Raw genomic sequence first — 19417 nt, forward strand, 5'->3', positions numbered from 1 at the left:
AGCATGTGGGAGCTCAGGACTTAGAATTGCCAAGCTCTTATAAGGACAGAAGAATTTTTTCTTTCCATCTTAAAAATGTGTAACAATTTTGGAAGAAAGGGGAAATTGTTTACAAAACACGTATTTTCCTACATTCAAACAAATGAATTAGATAATTTATATGAATCTTTGTATACCATATACTTAATATAATTCTGCTCCTATATATATCTAATTATATATAGTAGCAAAAGATAGCTTAAATTCTATAATCTTATATAACTCATTGCTGTTTATTTGCTGACATACATTAATTTAACCTCTTACCATTCATGCATCTTGAACCTTTAAGAAAAATTATTGTGGGTAAAGAAGATTATTGTTTTAGCATAAGTGTGTAGTATTGTCTTATGTAGAAAGACAGTACGGGATTTTAACGTTGCAATATATTTTTTTAAGAATAGGAATTTTAATATTGTAGAATGAAACAAGTTTAGGTAGGGCTTTAGACGTCTTTAATTATTGTTAGATTAATGTTTTCATATTTTTCTAATCCTAATTATGTAGAGAAAATAATATATTCTTTTAGCAAAGTATGTATTATATCAATTGGAAAATTGTTTTTAAATTAGTGTTTTTACTATAGATATTTTTGTTTTTGTGTGGTACCATTTTCTCACTTAATTTTTTTTTTTAATTTCAGGTCTGCAATTGAAGAGGGTAAAGGGATTTATAATAACATTAAAAATTTTGTTAGATTCCAACTGAGCACGTAAGTTTGTAAAATGTTTGTCACCATGAGTCTTATAGATAAACTAGAGGCCCGGTACATGACATTTGTCCACTGGGGAGTGTGGGGGTCCCTCAGCCCAACCTGCACCCTCTCCAATCTGGGAGTCCTCAGGGGAGCCCTCTCCAATCCAGGAGTTTCTGTCTGTCTTTGTAATCCATATGAGTGAATTGTCTGAGACCCCAACTTAGTTTGGTTTGCTGCTCACAGAATAATAGAGGCATTTTTTTCTTTGCTTCATTGGTGGAGATTTCCTAGAAGTTTTAGAATATCTTTCCTTTAATTTTTCCTAGGCACTCTAGTTTTACTTATGTCTTTCACCTTTGCTTTCCCTCCATCCCCCACTACAACAGTAACTTGCTCCAGGCTCACTTTGCTCTAGCGCAGTGGTTCTCATCCTGTGGGTTGTGACCCCTTCGGCGGTCAAACAAACCTTTCACAGCCCAAAGGGGTCGTGACCCACAGGTTGAGAACTGCTGCTCTAGTGTCTCGGAGATCTGTCTGCCACCAGAACTACAATTCCCAGCATTGCTGGTGCTCCCCGTGCTCTGGGCTTCCGCTTCTGGTCCTGGGGCTGCCACCAGAACTATTCCCAGAATTCCTAGTGCTCCCCGTGCTCTTGGTTTCCCCTTCTTGCTCTGTCTCTGTCCCACAGCCTCCCACTCTTCCAAGTCCTCCAAACTGCCAGCTCTCCCTCTCTGCTCTCTGGTTGGTGGCTTGGGGAGCCAAGTTCCCCAAGCTGCTCCACTCTCTGCTGGCTCTCCTGCTCTCCGCCTGGAGCCTGTGTATGCAAATTAACCCGCCATGTTTGTTGGGTTAATTTGCATACTCACTTCTGATTGGCTGGTGAGCATAGCGGAGGGATGGTCAATTTACATGTTTCTCTTTTATTATATAGGGTTAGGGGGCCAGTGCATGAATTCATGCACCTTGACAGGAACTGTGGTCCTCAAGGCTGCAGTGGGCACAGGGGCAGGTCTCGGCCCATCCTCTGTGCCCCTGCCTGGCCCCTCCTACCATGGCCCCTGGTCCCATCTGCCAGCAGCCCTGCTCCCGCTGCCACGTGCTGATGGCGCTGGCCCTGTTTGTACCCGCTGATGGTGTGGAGCAATTAGGGCCGGTGTCAGCAACAGGTGTGAGCGGCGGCTGCAACCCCGATTGCCCCTTAGGAGCAGGGGGAGGTGAAGAAGCCTTCAGGAGTAGTCAGGGCTGGCAGCCACCGCTTGCACCTGCTGATGGCACTGAGCAATTAGGACTGGCACCGGCAGCAGGTGCAAGTGGGGCTGGTGCCAGCAGTGGGTGTGAGTGGCAGTTCAGGCACCGGCAGAGGCTGTGAGAGGTGGCTGCTGCCCCCGATCACCCCTCAGGAATAGTGGGAGGTGGAGAAGCCCTGAGGGGTGATTGGCAGCCACCACTCGCACCCGTTGCTAGCACCAAGCATTCAGGGCCAGTGCCAGGTGCCGGCAGTGGGTGCGAGCGGCAGCTCTGGCGCCAACAGCGGTTGCGAGCGCTAGGCAGGACTGCGGCACATGGGAACAAAGAATTTTCAGTAACCACCATAGGCTCGTCCCGATGACAGCAACCGGCGCCCCACCTTAGTCTGATGCCCCCGCTCACCTGCTCCACTAACTGCCGCGGCTGATGCTCGCCATGTTTTGCGCTCTGCCGCTGATGCTGACCATGTTGTGCGTGTGCCTCCTGGTGGTCGGCGTACGTCATAGCGACCGGTTGTTTCGCCATTTGGTCTATTTGCATATTAGGGTTTTTTATATATAGATTATATGAAAAGTATTATTTAAGCAGAATGCCTAGAGGCTTCTGGGCTATCTTCGTGAAGTTTGTTTAATTAAAAAATTAAAAATGGCATGTCTAATAGGTTCTTTTTAAAAATATATTTTTATTGATCTCAGAGAGGAAGGGAGATGGGGAGAGAGGGAGAGAAACATCAATGATCAGAGAGAATCATTGATCGACTACCTCCTGCATGCCCCCCACTGGGAATCAAGCCCACAACCCCAGCATGTGCCCTTGACCGGAATTGAACACAGGACGCTTTAGTCCGCAGGCCAATGCTTTACACTGAGCCAAACTAGCTAGGGCTCTAATAGGTTCTTAATGTGATACTTAGGTGTCTATGTCACCATCACAGTATAGAAAATTTTGTGGTTTAATTAATAGCTCCTGAAATAACTAAGGTGTTTCAAATCTTAGTGTTTCCTCTTGTTATCATTTTCCAAAAAGTAAAGGGCTTTTCTGTATTCAAAAAAACAGTTACCAAAATAGTGTTGAAACTTAACTGTTATGTAGCAACAGCTATTCTGAACTCAGCTTTAAAAATCTTCCTTTATTGTTGTTACATAAAAATTTTGAAAGTCTTTTATTAAAATACTGTGGATTGTAAAAGTTAACTCCTGGCTTCAAAATGTTCTTGGAAAAACAGGCTTCCTTTAAAAGCACAGTAATAACATGAGATTTTTAAATGCTGAAAAAGTGCTTATTTTAATATTAGTAAGAATTATATTGTGCTGACAGATCTTTTAAAATGACTCTTCTTTTCAACAGGAGTATAGCAGCATTGACTTTAATCTCATTGGCTACATTAATGAACTTTCCTAATCCTCTCAATGCCATGCAGATTTTGTGGATCAATATTATCATGGATGGACCTCCAGCTCAGAGGTAGGAGTTTTTCATGCATAAATTAGAAAGATAAGGAAGATGTGATATTCTCATGATTCAGTTTTATAGACTTCATTCATGGAAAGTGTTAGTAATCTTTTAGCAGCATGTTTGTTATAAATTGTGTGATGTGTGCATATCATTTATTTTCCTTGGGTGCTCACTCATCCATTATGGATCTGAGCCTATACACTGTGTTAGATGCCCAGCGGTACCTTGAAAACAGATCAGGGCAATCCCTGTCCTCAGGAAGTAAGCTTTTTGTTTCTAAGAATGGGATGAATGGAGAAATCTCCGAGTTTAGTGTTACTAGCTAGGCTTTGTTGCCATTTTAGAGACTTGGGGAAAGTATCAAAGAACCTAAGCATCTAAGTATTTTGTTTTATAATAATGGGGCTATAGATGTCACTTCTCAATACAAATAGTCAAAACCTCATTGCATGGAGGGCATTTCAAAGTCCAGTTGGTCAGTCATGTATTTGAGCCCATATTGAAATAAGTAAACTTATATATAAATGAAATTGGACAATTTTTTAAAAATTTGACTACCAATCTATTAAACTGTGCCAAATAAATAAGAATAAAAGAGGAGAGAGTATAAAATTTGTGGTTATTTTTGAGTAAACATAGCCAAGGTTTCCTTTGTGGTTCAATACTTTGTTTTTTAAAGAAAGCATTTAGTTTCCTGCATAACTGAAGTTAATCAGGATTGAAAGTAACAAATCCAAACGTTAAAACTTTAAAGTAATTCATTTTTCTGTTTGTTTTGAAGCCTTGGAGTAGAACCAGTGGATAAAGATGTCATTCGTAAACCTCCACGCAACTGGAAGGACAGCATTTTGACCAAAAACCTGATACTTAAAATACTTGTTTCGTCAATAATCATTGTTTGTGGGACTTTATTTGTCTTCTGGCGGGAGGTATATTCACTGGATAAACTGCTTTATTAACGTATTCTATATGATAAAACTTAGTTATCTTTGTGTTACATGGAAGGCTGAAAAGTTAGGAGAGCTCTTTAAAAAATTTGATAAAAACATTTAAACGTAGTACAGTTTTGGTAGTATTATTATATTTAAAGTCTTAAAAAAAACATTTAAACATAGTTTGATTTCAGCCTTATGGGTTATTGGAATTTCTGATTAATTTATTAAAGTAATTTAAATCTGCAGAGGACTATCAGATACAATAAAAATTGCTATATGAAAATTTGGGGAGACGTTAGAATATCTGAGTTTTTAGCTACTTTGTCATCAAAAAAGAAAGTTGCTTTAATATCTATTATATGGTTTGTGAGAAGACTTTTACTTTATGGTGACTATAGCTATTCATTAGTTGACTTTATTTATTTATTTAATTTATTTTTAATCTTCATCCTAGGATATGTGTTTGTTTGTTTTTTAATTGATTTTAGAGAGGTGGGAAGGGAGAGGGAGAGGGCGAAGGAAAGGGAGAAGGAGAGGGAGAGAGAGAACCACCACATTGATGTGAGAGAGAAATATAGATTAGTTGCTTCCGGTATGTGCCCTGACTGGGGATTGAACCTGCAATCTTTGGGGTAGGGGACGAACACTCCAACCAATTGAGCCACCTGGCCAGGGCATTAGGTAACATTTAAATCGCATATAGGAAATTATGTAGCTTACATGTTTTTATATCATAAGACTAAAGCTATTTTATCCGAATGGAAAGAAAATTTTAGCCTTTTAAACACATGCAGTATTTATCCATTAAATTCAGCCACTAAAAATCATTTTTTTCTCTTGGCAGCTACGAGACAATGTGATAACACCTCGAGACACCACAATGACCTTCACATGCTTTGTGTTTTTTGACATGTTCAATGCACTGAGTTCTAGATCCCAGGTATGCTGACTGAGTCAATTAGGTAGAGCACTTTCTAATTGTAAACAGGCAAGGAATATGGGTTTTTAGCTTTTCTTGATTTTGTAGCTACAGCTTATAGCCTCAGATAGCTTTCCTCCATCATGTATCATAATGGGGGTGGGGCATTTGGGAAGATAAGCCTTTGATCAGAAGATCACAGTAAATCACTGGTGTTGTCACGTGATCTTTCTTCCCATTCTTTTATTATCTGTAGCTACATGGTAAGCTCAGGTTAACATTTGAGCATAGGACAAACCTCATGGTTCTGTTAAGATGGTATTAGTCTCCTTTTAGAAGAAAGTGTTGTTAGAAATATAAGAACAATTTTTTGCATATTAATCTTTTTCCATTACTTCCGTCAGTGTATAAAAACTTAGGACATTTTTTAAAAATTTTATTGTTGATAGTATTATAGATATCTCCCATTGCTTAGGACATTTTAAATTTACTTTTCTTCCCATGTTGTATCTTAAGGTGTGATTAATTGCCTTTTCTCAATTTAAGTGCTTTGATAGGAAATAATGAGCTAAAACCTAGTGGTAGTTTTTCAGAGCATACTATTTTTTAAACTAGTTCCATTTGAGGCCTGACTGTTCATTTAATTTTTAGAGCACTTTATGAATCCTCAACTATATCTGTTATCATTTGCCATGCTAGAACTTTCCAAGTGAATTATCATTAGAGTAATTTTTGAAGATGCTATATTATTCATTTTTTATTTTATGAAAGTCAGCTTTACTTTTTCAATACACATATAAACTAGGTCCATTCTTCAAGAAAGGTTTTTAGATTAATCTACCTTAATGAATGGATAGAAATGACTTAGAATAATCATATACAATTAAAATTTCTTGAATTTTGGAATGCTAAAATAGTTTCTATTGTTTTTTATTTTTTAAAAAAGGTATATATAACAGCACTCCCTTTAAAAAAAAAAGGCTTTCTTGATAAAGAAAAGTTACTTTAAAATTTACCTTTATTCATTTGAATTATTCCTAAATAATAGTTAAAATTAAGAGATTTCATGGTCCTGCCATTGTGAATTAAATCCAACTTATTAAAAATTAGAAGGGAATGTAATAATAAAGTAGTTTGTTCTGTGACCAAGGTGTAATAATCAAACTCTGCTTTGCCAACAGACCAAGTCTGTGTTTGAGATTGGACTCTGCAGTAATAAAATGTTTTGCTACGCAGTTCTTGGATCCATCATGGGACAGTTATTAGTTATTTACTTTCCTCCACTTCAGAAAGTTTTTCAAACCGAGAGCCTAAGTATACTGGGTAAAACAAATGTTCTTTATAATTTATGTATTTTAGATGAATTGTTGTATTTTCTAATGCATTTGTTCTAATACAAATTTTCTCTTAAAAAGTGAAGTAAATTAATGACTTGATTTGAAAAAGGAGTGTGCTTTTTTTTCTTTTTCTTTTTAAATTGGGAGAGGGCTAGGGGAGTCACTCTCCTAACTCTAGGCTTTAAAATTTTTTGAAACTTTTTCTTTTAATTTTTTATAAGTTATTGTCAAAATCATATTTGGGTTTTCTGAAATGTAGCAAATCAGAACTTGTTAAAGAGTAATTGTAGTTTATATTTTTCAACCTTATGTGAAGAGATTATATTTAAACTTGCTGAAAACCAAATTGCTTTTCTAGAAAATTATAATTTTGATGGTTAAATAATATTTCACTATTCTTACTTGCTAATTTGTAAGTCTTATTTCATCAAATAATAGCCTGACCTAAAAGCAGAAAATTGTATTAAGATTATGTGGAAGATAGACATTATTTTTTCACATAATATACATTAAATGTTTTGGTGCAGTACATTTAAAAATTTATCTTCCTATGTAAGTATGAGGACTGATGTATTTATGGCAGTGCCACTTCCAATTCTTGGATTTTTAAGCTAATTTGAATATTTATGAAAATGAGTTATGCAGCCTCACTGGATTTTTATTATACGTTTAAGTTTACCTTAAAAATGAACTAGTTTACTAATGTCAATATTTTAACTTTTATTCACATTCCTTCCTCTTAAAAAAAGAATGGAGTTTTAATAAGACAACAGCAATTTCTCAAGTAGTAAATAAGAGTGAGATACTTTGAATACTGTTGTAATGACATGGTCTTTAAAAAATGGGTTCTCCTAAGCTTTCAAATGAAATAAATGCAAACTTCTGAATAATTTTTATATAGGTGTTTTTCAATCAGGTTAGTTACCACTGCTTGAATAGCCTTTTAAAAAGGCTGTGTGATCTGTTAAATAGAAAACTCTTGATTGTGGTGCTGTGAAAGGTTATGGTTATGAGCAGCGGTTCTCAACCTGTGGGTCGCAACCCCTTTGGCGGTCGAACGACCCTTTCACAGGGGTCGCCTGAGACCATCTTGCATATCAGATATTTACATTATGATTCATAACAGTAGCAACATTACAGTTATGAAGTAGCAACGAAAATAATTTTATGGTTGGGTCACAACATGAGGAACTGTATTTAAAGGGCCAGAAGGTTGAGAACCACTGGTTATGAGGTTATTTGTGGTTTAGGGAAAGTAGTCAGAGGACTTGGGCCCTAGTTCTCTGGCTGCTGCCTTTCATAGCTAGGTGACTTTGGGAAAGTCACTTCATAACTTTGAGCCTGACTTTCCTTATTTTTATGCTGAGGCTGATACCTCATGGAATGGTTTGCAACAATGTATTTTAAAACCTGTGATAAGATGTTAGAAAAATGTAAGCTATTATGTTTCAAAGAATTATAAAACCCAATTTATTTTCTCTTGCAGATCTGCTGTTTCTTTTGGGTCTCACCTCGTCAGTGTGCATAGTGTCGGAAATTATAAAGAAAGTTGAGAGGAGCAGGGAAAAGATTCAGAAGCATGTTAGTTCAACATCGTCGTCTTTTCTTGAAGTATGATGCATATTGCATTCTTTTATTTTTGCAAACTAGGAATTGCAGTTTGAGGATCATTTAGAAGGGCAAATTCAAGAGGATAATGAAGATTTGAGAACTTTTTAACTTTTCATTGCCTAAAAATAAGCATTAATGCTAAAGACTTGATTGAAGACTTTAACCTGCTGACAGTCTCAAATGAAATTATGTAACTTTGATAACACATTCCTTGATTTAAATTGGCTTTTGAGATTGAGGGGAACTTTATAAAGCATATGGGCATTTATTTAATAAAAAATTTAAAAAAAGGCAAAACCTAAACCACTTAAAGAGGTCTAACAATACAAATACACTGTCTATCTTAGATAGATATAAATATTTTTTTTTAATTTTTAAATATTGTACTATTTATGGTGGTGGGGCTTTCTTACTAATACACAAATAAATTTAATCATTTCAAAGGAATTCTATTCAGTTTAGAAGTTGATTCCCAGGAGTGCCATATTCCAGCTACTGTATTTCCTTTTTTCTGCAATGTAAGCAGCTCAGATACCTTGTGTTACCATTTTTGTATCTCACGTTTTTTGCACAGGATGTGACCACTGTCAGATCACTGTTCTTTTCTTTCTTTTTGTGACTGAAAAGCCTATTATGCAATTTGAAGTAAATGTTTGCTTTTCGTAGTAAATATAAATGGTTGCTTATTTTTCCCCAGCTATGAGCCTTTGGTATATCAAAATTAATATAGGGCTACCAGTGACATTCTAGTTAGGTTAGTCGTGTGTAGTTAACACTTAGTAAAAGATTCAAAAATATTTAAGACCGATTGGACTGAAATTTACAAAAAATTAACATGTAATGCCTTCTTTTAGAGTTAAATATAAATACACACTTTGTCAGATACTATTTTGTCATCCCCTATATATAAATTCAAGTACCTCACCTGAATAACTGAATTATTTTATTTTTAATGTCCTTTTAAGTATCTTTCTTAGGAAGTTTAGAGTTTTATACTTAAGAATAAAAGCCTTAAGACCACACAGGTGGTTTCAGAACTAGGATCTGTGTGGAAGGGTCCATGCTGGCCTTGCCCTTCACGTTTCTGCAGCCTGTCCGGCCTAGACTGCAGCACAATCCTGTCCCTTCTCCTACTTACTCCTGCCTTCTTTCTTTTCCCTGGGTATGCTAGAGAAATTGATGGACTTGCTCTTGTATTGCCATCAGTTTTTAGTATAGTTTAATGAGGTGTAGATAATTTATTTAGACTGTATGACAAATTTGGGCCAGACATTCAAAATTACAAATCCATTTTCCTGTTGACTTTCTGAAACAAATGGGTCTTAAATTTAATGTTTAATTCTTCCTGAAGTGAGTTTCATATTTTATAATTATTCTGTTTTCTAAACTTTCAGGATAAACCAGTGTAGGTTTTATCACCAATATTAAACTGTGAATGTGTTAACACTAAAATATTGTTATCAATAATAGGGAAAATATCTATACTTGGAGTCCTTGTTAGTGAAACAGTTGAGTATAAGGAGTTGAGACATTTGTAATTTAGTCTGCTTTACCCTTTAAGACTCAGTAGTCCAAAAGAAAAAAAATGACTCAATAGTCAGATCTCCTTAGCTAGAACATGAAACCCATTGCCTAGTCAGCTTCATTTTTAGTGACATGATGTCTCACTCCTAAATTCCTTAATGATTTTTCTTCTTTGTTACAAAGACTTGAAATACATATTAATTGCACGTTAGACTTTTGCTTTGGCATTGTAGGTTCAGAGTACGATTCATATGAGATAAATGTGCCTGTTCTTTTGTTTGGTTTTTGAACAACAACAAAAAAAGATTTCATAAGTTAATGACCTTCCAGTTGGGATTGTTAATATTAAAAACATGGTGTTTAAGATAACAGAAATTAGGCAGTACTCATACTACATAGAATGTGCAATTTAAAGAGAACTGAAATGTGCAGTACAGATCCACTACATCCAGGTTTCAGGTTTCCATAATGCAACAAAAAATTCAAATATTTGTATATATATATCTTCAACAGTATTAGTATCCATATTAGCATGGGTAATTTAAATGCTTTACTATCTACATTTTTATTTTTTAACCTCTTTTTTCAGTCCTAGGACTTGCTAGAGTTCCTAACAATACTAACTTACTTGATATTTTGCTGTTAGACTACCTCATAAAGTTATTTGGCCCCAAAGTGATTAAACATCAGGGAAGTAAAGAAAGGAACTTGAAATAACTCACAGTTCTCAGGTGATTAACACTGGCTGCAGAGAAACAGGCTTAATGTGTTCTCAAACATTTTACTAGTCCATGATCCAGAGAGAAACCAGGCAACTTAAACCTCTCACCACCCCCCTCAGCATACAGACTTTACTTAATAGCTGTGACCACACTCAAAAGGATAAAACACATTTTTTTTTACCTTTCATACTTATGCAAGGTACATCTTTTACGCTGGTAGTCTTTCTGAAATCACTTTAAATTTTTATCTCTTTTATGTAGGACATAAAGGGAATATTGGTCACACTTAAAATAGTTTCTCAATGAAATGAATTGGTAGCAAACAATAATAAATACCTATCTAAGAACCTTAATTAACTTTACCTTGTTTTCTGCTTTTGTCGTTTGGCAATTCATGAGCATTTTACTTCCACATATGACTCACCCAGAAACTTTTATTTAGTAGCTGGAGTGCATTAGGAATAGGAAGGTGATGGCATCCACGCCTTTGAGTGGCTCATGGACATGCTTGACGGGAGATATAACTGTTACCAAGCTGTTTCATTGAAGATAGTAATGCACATTTATTTTAAAAATATATATGACGTTAAAATGAATCAAGCATACGTTTTACAGGCAGTTTACCTTGACATTGGCATTTTGAGATCTTTGAAATGCCTTTTTAGACTAAGCTGCAATCCAAATAGTAGCTGATTTGCATACTAAAACATGATGTGGGTAAATAGTAATCCCAACTGGTATATGACTGGACAGACATACCATCCTGATAATTAGGTGTCCTTGTGTTCAGTTAGCACTTGATATGGTTATTGACTTTCTTATAGGACAGTCTTATTTGGGATTTTGGTTTTCAGAGTTGGTTTTTAACAATTGGATAATGGTTAACCAATACTTGATGTTAATCTATATATGTAAAAGCCTAAGTGACCATTACGCCCAGATGACTGGATGACAAGCTGGTAGCTATGATGCGTACTGACCACCAGGGGGAAGATGCTCAACACAGGAACTTCCCCCTGGTGGTCAGTGTACTCCCACAGCCAACCTCCTGCGACCAGCTGGCCCCCGGTTGACCCCCATCACCGGCCAGGCCGAGGGACCCCACCTGTGCATGAATTCATGCACCAGGCCTCTAGTGTAGATATACCGGTTTGAAAAAAAATGTTGTAGGTTTAGATTCATTAAGAAATAAGAGGTAGTTTCTTGCCTTTGGGAAGTCCTCAATCTTAACACATTACGGACGGATCACGAGAATTCTCGTGTTTTCTGTTCTAAGGCTTGTGGCCAATCATGAGAATTCTTTAAAAAGATATTAGTTTTGTAACAACATATAATAAATAACTTCAAAATGCAATGGGTATTTAATTTTAAAGTGTGCCTTTAACATTTATGTACAACGTTTTGTGTACTTGTTCAATAGAATCTTATCTGGCCACTGGGTAAAGCTAGTAATAAAACTACTGGTCCTCAATGTGTTAACCCTGGAGAACAAAGTGAAATACATCCAATACAGTGATAAATGCTGACCCAAATGCTGCAGTAGCCAAAGGAGAGAGGTAACATCACTGGACAGATTCCCACATTTCCCAGGAGTCATGGCATCGGAATTAATCCTTAAGTTGGGAATCTCTAGCCATGAAGCAGCAGGATATTGCCACCAATGGCAGAGCCTCTGCAGGGGTGTGGGTGGGGCTGACGGGACTGTGAGAACCGCCAGGAATCGGGCTGCCCAGGCATGAAATCCGTAAAGTGAGGCTTAGCGAGACAGGAGCCTTGTGGTAAAATAGAAGACTTGTAACATACTAGAGGATTTCAAGAGTGGGATATGAGTTTGGATTTTTGCCTTGTAACATGATGATGGAAGCACAGAGGGTAGGTTATAAAAACAAAACAAGGAGACTGACTAGAATATTGTAGAAGCATAAAGGGTTGAGCTGTGGCAGTCACTATGGAAAGTCATAAAATATCTATCTTCTAAGAGATAGCATCGATCTGACAAGACAGAAAAGGAAAAAGTGGAAGGTACCCCAGTTTCTGACTCTCAGCCTTCAGTGGGACACAGATCAGTTTGAAATGTGAATTTTGTGGTGTTCTTGCAATTTGCCAAGGGACATGTTAGATGAGGTCTCTAAAACAGAATGAATTAAAGCCATGGCTGACAATGTAGTAGGAAAATATTTTCATGTTACAAGCATCTCCCCTCTACCCTCCCCCCCCCCCCCCCGTAAAAGTAAAGCAGCAAATGAATATAAACTCAGCTTTGACATAATAAGATATTTTTTGAAAGAAAAATCAGCAGTTATGTAAATTCAGGCTCCTTCATTAGAGTTTTCAAAATGAATCTTTTATTAAGGTACTTCACGGGACCTCCAGTGGTCTGCGGACCACCGGTTGGCAACCGCTGCTCCAAAGGTTTCCTTAAACCAGCAGTTGCCAACCTTTTGGACCTCATGGACCACCAGTGGTCCACTGGTTGGTGACCGCTGGACTAGAAAACACTGGTAACATTTTTTTCATGTTTGCATTAACATACTTTCTTAAGAGGTGAGAAATTATATATAGCAAAGAACTGTACAGCTTGGACTGAAATTTGCTGTGGATGGAAACCCAATAAGTGACTAGCATTAACGTTAGAAAATAGCTACTTGCTCCAAACAAGCAATTTATGGTAGGAAAGTAGAAAACTTTTTTCATTTCCATTTTACTCATAATTCTTCCTTGAATCTTTTTAACCTCATGCCACACAGTGTGCCAACACGATCCACTTACTGGTCTTTTGGGACACTAGTCCTTAAACTTAAAATCCTTTTTCCTTGCCTCAGTTTTGAGGATCAGAATTTTTACCTGCTTTTCAAAGACCAGCTGAAGAGGCAACCTGGATGGCCTTTCCAGATTGCTGTAAAGACGCGCGCGCGCTTATGTGTGTGTGTGTAGTACAGTTTCTTGTACATACTATTAAGCATAAATGAAGCCATAAGTTTGGATATAAAATTGTGGGATTTTATTTTTTAGAAAGCATAAAAAATTTAAGTCCAAGCCACTTCATTGATAAATCTAGGCAGAAATTTGATCTTTTTTTTATTCAAAATAAATTTAAGTGGTGAAATTTGGGGAGATAAGTGAAAAATATTTGAGCTATTAGTTTTTTGGTTGCCATTTGTTGATTTTTAATTTTTATTTATTGGGGTAATACTGTTTGATAAGATTATGTAAGTTTCAGGTTCTATAATACATCATCTGTATATTGTAATGTGTTGAGCCATTAGTTTTGATCCTTATAAGTTTTTTTTCTAATCTAAACATACCAATGTTCCTGTGCATAGATGAGCATAGCTCCCTGTGTTAGTACAGCTGCTCCAGGTAGCAGTATTTATGTGCAGATCACTGTATACACTTGACTTTGCCATTTCTTTTCCTTTTTGCTCAAGTCTAGCCAAGTTGACAAATATCCTGGCAAAGTCCACATTTCTGTGGGGGCCCCATGGCTGATCAGCCTGGCAGAACTGCCTTTCAGATCTAAACCAAGGTTGCCTTATCACCGTTATTTCTTCAGCAATATTGCATTGTTCTGTGTAGTAACCCTCTGAGTAGAAACCGCATCTCACAGTATTAACAATACACAGTGCTGGAAATTGGACAAATTGTTCTACATGAGCCTAGAGGTCCATTTTTGGGTTCTGAGTATTTCCAGCTTTTGAACTCAAAACAAAATATGCTTTTAAAAACAGTGTATAAAAAATATGCGTATCCACTCAGCTCTATTCAAATTAATTTTCTACTCAGGCCTTCCAATGCTAAGTATACTGAAGTCCACATTAGTTGAGAAGTGACACTTTGGTGCCATCTTATGGTCATAAAGAAAATACTGTAATGCCTTGACCATTTGCTCTTTTTCATGAAGTCCGCATCTTAGAAGCATAGTATAAAAGAACTTATGTGAATCTTAGAAAATATTATCCTTGGAGTGATAGATAGCAGCCCTCCCCTCCAAATAAGTGATTATAGAAAATATACGCTTGATAAGAAAGATATGACAAACCTTACAGTTAAGCATTATTAGATCAGTTTTATGGAGTTAAAAATAAGTATGTTTTTGTTTTTTTCTCACATTTATCCATATGGTTGCATGATAGAATTTGTAAGTATCTACATGGAGCAGATATGGTAGCTCATGAATTAGCTACAGGTGTTACAAGTTAGGGAAACAATTTATTTTATTATCTCACTAGAGGCCTGGTGCACAAGTTAGTGCACCAGTGGTGTCCCTTGGCCCGGCCTGCAGAGATGGGGCCAAAACCAGCTCTCCGACATCCCCCAAGGGGTCCCGGATTGTGAGAGAGTGCAGGGCAGATGGAGGGACCCCACCGTGCACAATCGGGGCTGGGGAGGGACCACAGGAGGGCTCCAGGGTGTGTTTGGCCCATCTCACCCAGTCCTGATCGGCCGGACCCCAGCAGCAAGCTAACCTACCCCGGTCAGAGTATCTGCCCCCTCGTGGTCAGTATGTGTCATAGCAACTGGTCGAATGGTTGAATGAACGGTCAGACACTTAGCATATTAGGCTTTTATTATATAGGATTTATTATCTCCCTAACTCACCCAAATGGGACTATTGAATTTAGTTTTGAGGTTGACAAAGTATAGTATGCAGGCCAACTCTGCTGCTGGATTTGTAAAATTTTCTTAAAACTGCTATGCACATTTATTTACCTACTAGAGGCCCAGTGCATGAAATTTGTGCACAGGTAGGGTCCTTAGGCCTGGCCTGCAATCAGGGCTGATCTGTGGGGTGACCAGCAGGGTGACTGGGGGGCCCCCACTGGCACCTGCCTTAGCTGGCCTGGGGCCCGCGGGCTGGGGCAGCTCCTGTGTTGAGCATCTGCCCCCTGGTGGTCAGAGCGCATCATAGTGGCCAGTGTGTGTCACAGTGGTCAGTGCAGTTGTTCCGCCATTCGGTCAATTTGCATATTAGGCCTTTATTATATAGGACTAGAGGCCCGATGCACAAAATTGTGCACTCAGGGGGGTCCCTCAGCCCAGCCTGTGCCCTCTCAAAGTCCAGGAGCCCTCGGGGGATGTCCAACTGACAGATGTCCATCAGTCGAACATCCTTAGTGCTGCCACGGAGGCGGGAGAGGCTCCTGCCACCGCTGTGCACTTGCTAGCTATGAGCCTGGCTTCTGGTGCACTGACCACCAGGGGCAGCTCCTGCATTGAGCGTCTGCCCCCTGGTGTCAGTGCGTGTCATAGTGACCGGTTGTTCTGCTGTTTGGTCGATTTGCATATTAACCTTTTATTATATAGGCTTGTTTATCACTGCTTGCATGTTTTAACAGTTGAGGTGTTGCAACAGAGACCATATGACCCACTGCACCTAAAACAATTTACTTTCTGGCCCTTTACAGAAAAGGTTGCCTACTTACGTATTCAAAAAGAGGAAAATAGGCCCATGTGCTGCATCCCAGTGGACCAGAAAGGAGGTGGCATCAATTTTATCTCCCTCCTAATCTCCCAACAGGATGCTCTCTTTGGGATGGATGCACTTGATACCAGACTTGATATCAGTGACTCCTCTGAGTATCCAAAAAGGCTCCTGTGTGGAGAAAGTTAGAGTCTCAGTCTGTTCTCAGAACATCTTGCTTAGGAAAGACAACATTTCATAGTAGGAGAAACCAAAATATCCTATCAGCCAAGTCTTAGTGAAAAATGCAATCTCTAACCTATTTTCCAGGAACAGAACATTCTAAACCAAAACATATTTGCCTCATATTTTTCATATTTCGAAGGTACAGTATGACAATATTTCTTAGTGAATTTTTCTTATAGTCCATGCTTTTCCTGCCCACATCCCTTAATTGCTTTAAAAAATACATTATGGTTATTGGATCAATTTCATTAGTTTGTCTTTAAAAACAACTTGCATAAATATGGGAGCTTGAAGGGCTACAGTACTCTATTTTGGAAACTTGGGTTTGTAGTTGTCACCATTCCCAGATTTCAAAACCAAAGGCACCCAACCCACCATTTTTACCTCATTTTCCATAGTTTCTTGGGACAAGACAAGGGAACATCAGAAGCTTCCTCTCTTGATGCCATCCTTCCTTGAGGCTTCAATTACTACAGGATTTTCTGACTATAATAGTACAACATACTTATTGGAGATATTTGTAAATAGAGGAGAGGAAAACATTTCATAATCTCAATCCCCAAACCTAGGCTCCAGGCACCTAGGCTCAGATGACTTCACCTAGGCGCCTAAAAGGTAATGTTTTAACATATCCACAACAGAAACCCTGATTCTCCCACTTTTTAACTATATCCCATCCTGCACAAATGAATGATAGCTGAACAGGAAATCTGAAAACAGAGGGTTCCTGCCAGTGTTTTAATGAAGGCATAAAAATGCTGATTGCCATAGCAATTTTAGCAATAATTTGTAGTATTTCTCATGGCACATCTACAAACCCCATTTTTCAGAGTAGTGTTAATATGTATTTACTCAAAATGTTTCTGCATCAGAGCAAGTTTACCTGCTTACAGGTAGATGAATCCATCTGATAACCCCTCCTCTATCATGAAATTAATTACTCTGTACTCATGACAGCAAGCATTGAGACACTGTAAAGTAGACAATGTTTTTCCTGCCCACATTCCTTGGTTAATTCCTCTGTAATGTGTAACGCATGTGAACCAGACAGAGGAGAAGATACGGGGACAGATGGATATGCCTAGATGGATACATGGCAGTTTTTCAAAACCAGCACCTCAGTCAATCCTCCAAAAAGCACTGTACTGTGTAAAAGTGCTCCTGGGAAGTTTTCCTAATCTTGTATGGTAGCTCACATGATGGCATAATTTTTCACAGAGAAATGGCTCAGTCTCATAAATGATCAAATATCCAGTATTGATAAATTTTGATCAGCTTTTCCCCCAAAAAACAATCCTATGTTTTCCTTGATTCTGATGACAATAGGTTATATTGTCACAGAAATCAAGTATCTCCAAAGTAGTAATGAGAAAATTGATTCTTAAACACATACACATGTATATGTATGTATGTATATATATATTTGTGTGTGTGTGTGTGTGTGTGTGTGTATAGTTTTATTGGAACACAGTGCACGTTTACACACACATAAAAACATAGAGAAACACACATACATAAGTATATAATGAAAGGTTTAGCCTTTTAACCAGACATCTAAATGTTATCAAGACTTATGCATTGCAACATGTTCATGTGAAATTCTTTTTCTCTCCCTGAAAACTGAATCTAGTGAAACTAGCTAGAAACACTTTTCTATTTATATATAGTCTCATCTGTTTCCCATTATAACAGACTGGTGTATCGCCTGGAGCACTCATGCCTCTCAATTTTATTTTATTTATTTATTTTTATTTATTTCGTTTTGTTAATCTTCAACTGAGGATATTTTTCCATTGATTTTTTAGAAAGAGTGAAAGGGAAGGGGAGAGACAGAGAGAGAAAAACATTGATGTGAGAGAAACACATCGATTGGCTGCCTCCTGCACACATCCCTGACCTTGGCTGAGGATCAAGCCTGCAACCCAAGTATGCACCCTTGACTAGAATCGAACCCGGGACCCTTCAGCTTGCAGGCCATTACTCTATTCACTGAGCCAAGCCGGCTAGGGAGCCTCTCAATTTTAAAACCTCTTTCCTTTGCATGCGGTTCTCATCTTAGGAGGTTTACAGCTAGATGGGCTTGAATTTTAACATTATTCAGAACTGGAAAGAAATGCCAAAGCTACTTGTCCTGTATGGCTAATACAGTTGTTGCAGAAAGTGGGGGGCATCTTTTTAATATATCTGTCCAAAATAAATATTTATACCACCACCCCACCTCCCACCCCCCCACCACCTCACTAAAAGCACTAAGGTCACTATGGAGTAGTGACTAGTGAGAGTTTGTCCTTTTCTCCTGCCTGGTCTGGGGGGTGACTACATTCCAGTGCTGCCCTGGGTTCATGTGCCAGCCAAACAGCAAGTGCAGAAGAGGGACACCCAGTGAACTCTGGAAACCGAAGGAGGAAACTGGGTTTGGCCAGGAAATAACTCTGGCAGTTGCAGGAAGAGGACATTTCCAAGAAGTGGTAAGATCTGCTCTTAATTTTTTCCTATCTTTAAACACATCCAGGGATCTTTCAAGTTGGGTTTTAAAGCACTACCGAAAACTCCTTGACAAGACAGAAGGGCAGGAAGGCACACGTCCACCTAGGCACAGCTCCTTTGGTCTTTCTTTATTCTTTTCTGAGGTTGAGCTTGGCTGCCTGTTCACATTCTCTCGACAGACACTTCTGTACTCTGCGGTGTGGCTTCAGCCTAACAGCTCCGCTGAAGTTGCTTCAACATTCTCATGTTCCTGTCCTCATCTTCGCCAGAGTGACAGCGTTGACCTCCTTTGCATCTGCAAAATTCTATTAGCTCTGGTGCCTTGATTTTTGAGCTCAGGACTCTCACTTTTTCCCAGATCCCTTGCTTTGCTCTTGGTTTTCATGGATGGATGTAAAAGTCATTTAGTGCATGTTTTTAGCAGGTCCTGTGCTATATAACTTAAAGGTACATGCCATTTTATCCGTAGGTAATAATTTGAACTATTCTGATCCCATTTTACAGATAGGGTAACAGGCATAGTCATGGATTCATTTATGCACGAAGGAGGAATAGGTAATTCTAACATCTTTCTAGCTACCGAGATCTTTATTTTCTAAAATTGTAATTAATTTTGAATTCTTTTTCTCATGGTCAGTTATCATGAAAGACCTTTAAAATTTATATTTACAGGAGATGTATGTGTGTGTGTGTGTGTATATATATATATATACATATATATATATAACTAGACATAATCAGGGGGAAAATGAACTGTTATAAGGATTTGTTTTAAAATTGTTTTCCCCCCACGTTT

The 19417-nt window shown here is 38.0% G+C and overlaps 1 protein-coding gene across 1 annotated transcript in view; it reads left to right on the forward strand.

The window, feature by feature from the left end:
* The window catches only part of ATP2C1 (ATPase, Ca++ transporting, type 2C, member 1), a 134381-nt gene that overhangs the window by 110002 nt on the left and 4962 nt on the right, over positions 1-19417 (forward strand). The window contains exons 22-27 of the mRNA XM_006770192.2: positions 683-751; positions 3332-3448; positions 4221-4368; positions 5219-5314; positions 6475-6616; positions 8117-8241. Coding sequence (XP_006770255.2) covers positions 683-751; positions 3332-3448; positions 4221-4368; positions 5219-5314; positions 6475-6616; positions 8117-8241 — 697 coding nt within the window. The remainder of the gene's footprint in view (positions 1-682; positions 752-3331; positions 3449-4220; positions 4369-5218; positions 5315-6474; positions 6617-8116; positions 8242-19417) is intronic.

The sequence above is a fragment of the Myotis davidii genome, unplaced genomic scaffold, assembly GCF_000327345.1.
Source record: "Myotis davidii unplaced genomic scaffold, ASM32734v1 scaffold962, whole genome shotgun sequence".
NCBI classification, from domain to species: domain Eukaryota; kingdom Metazoa; phylum Chordata; class Mammalia; order Chiroptera; family Vespertilionidae; genus Myotis; species Myotis davidii.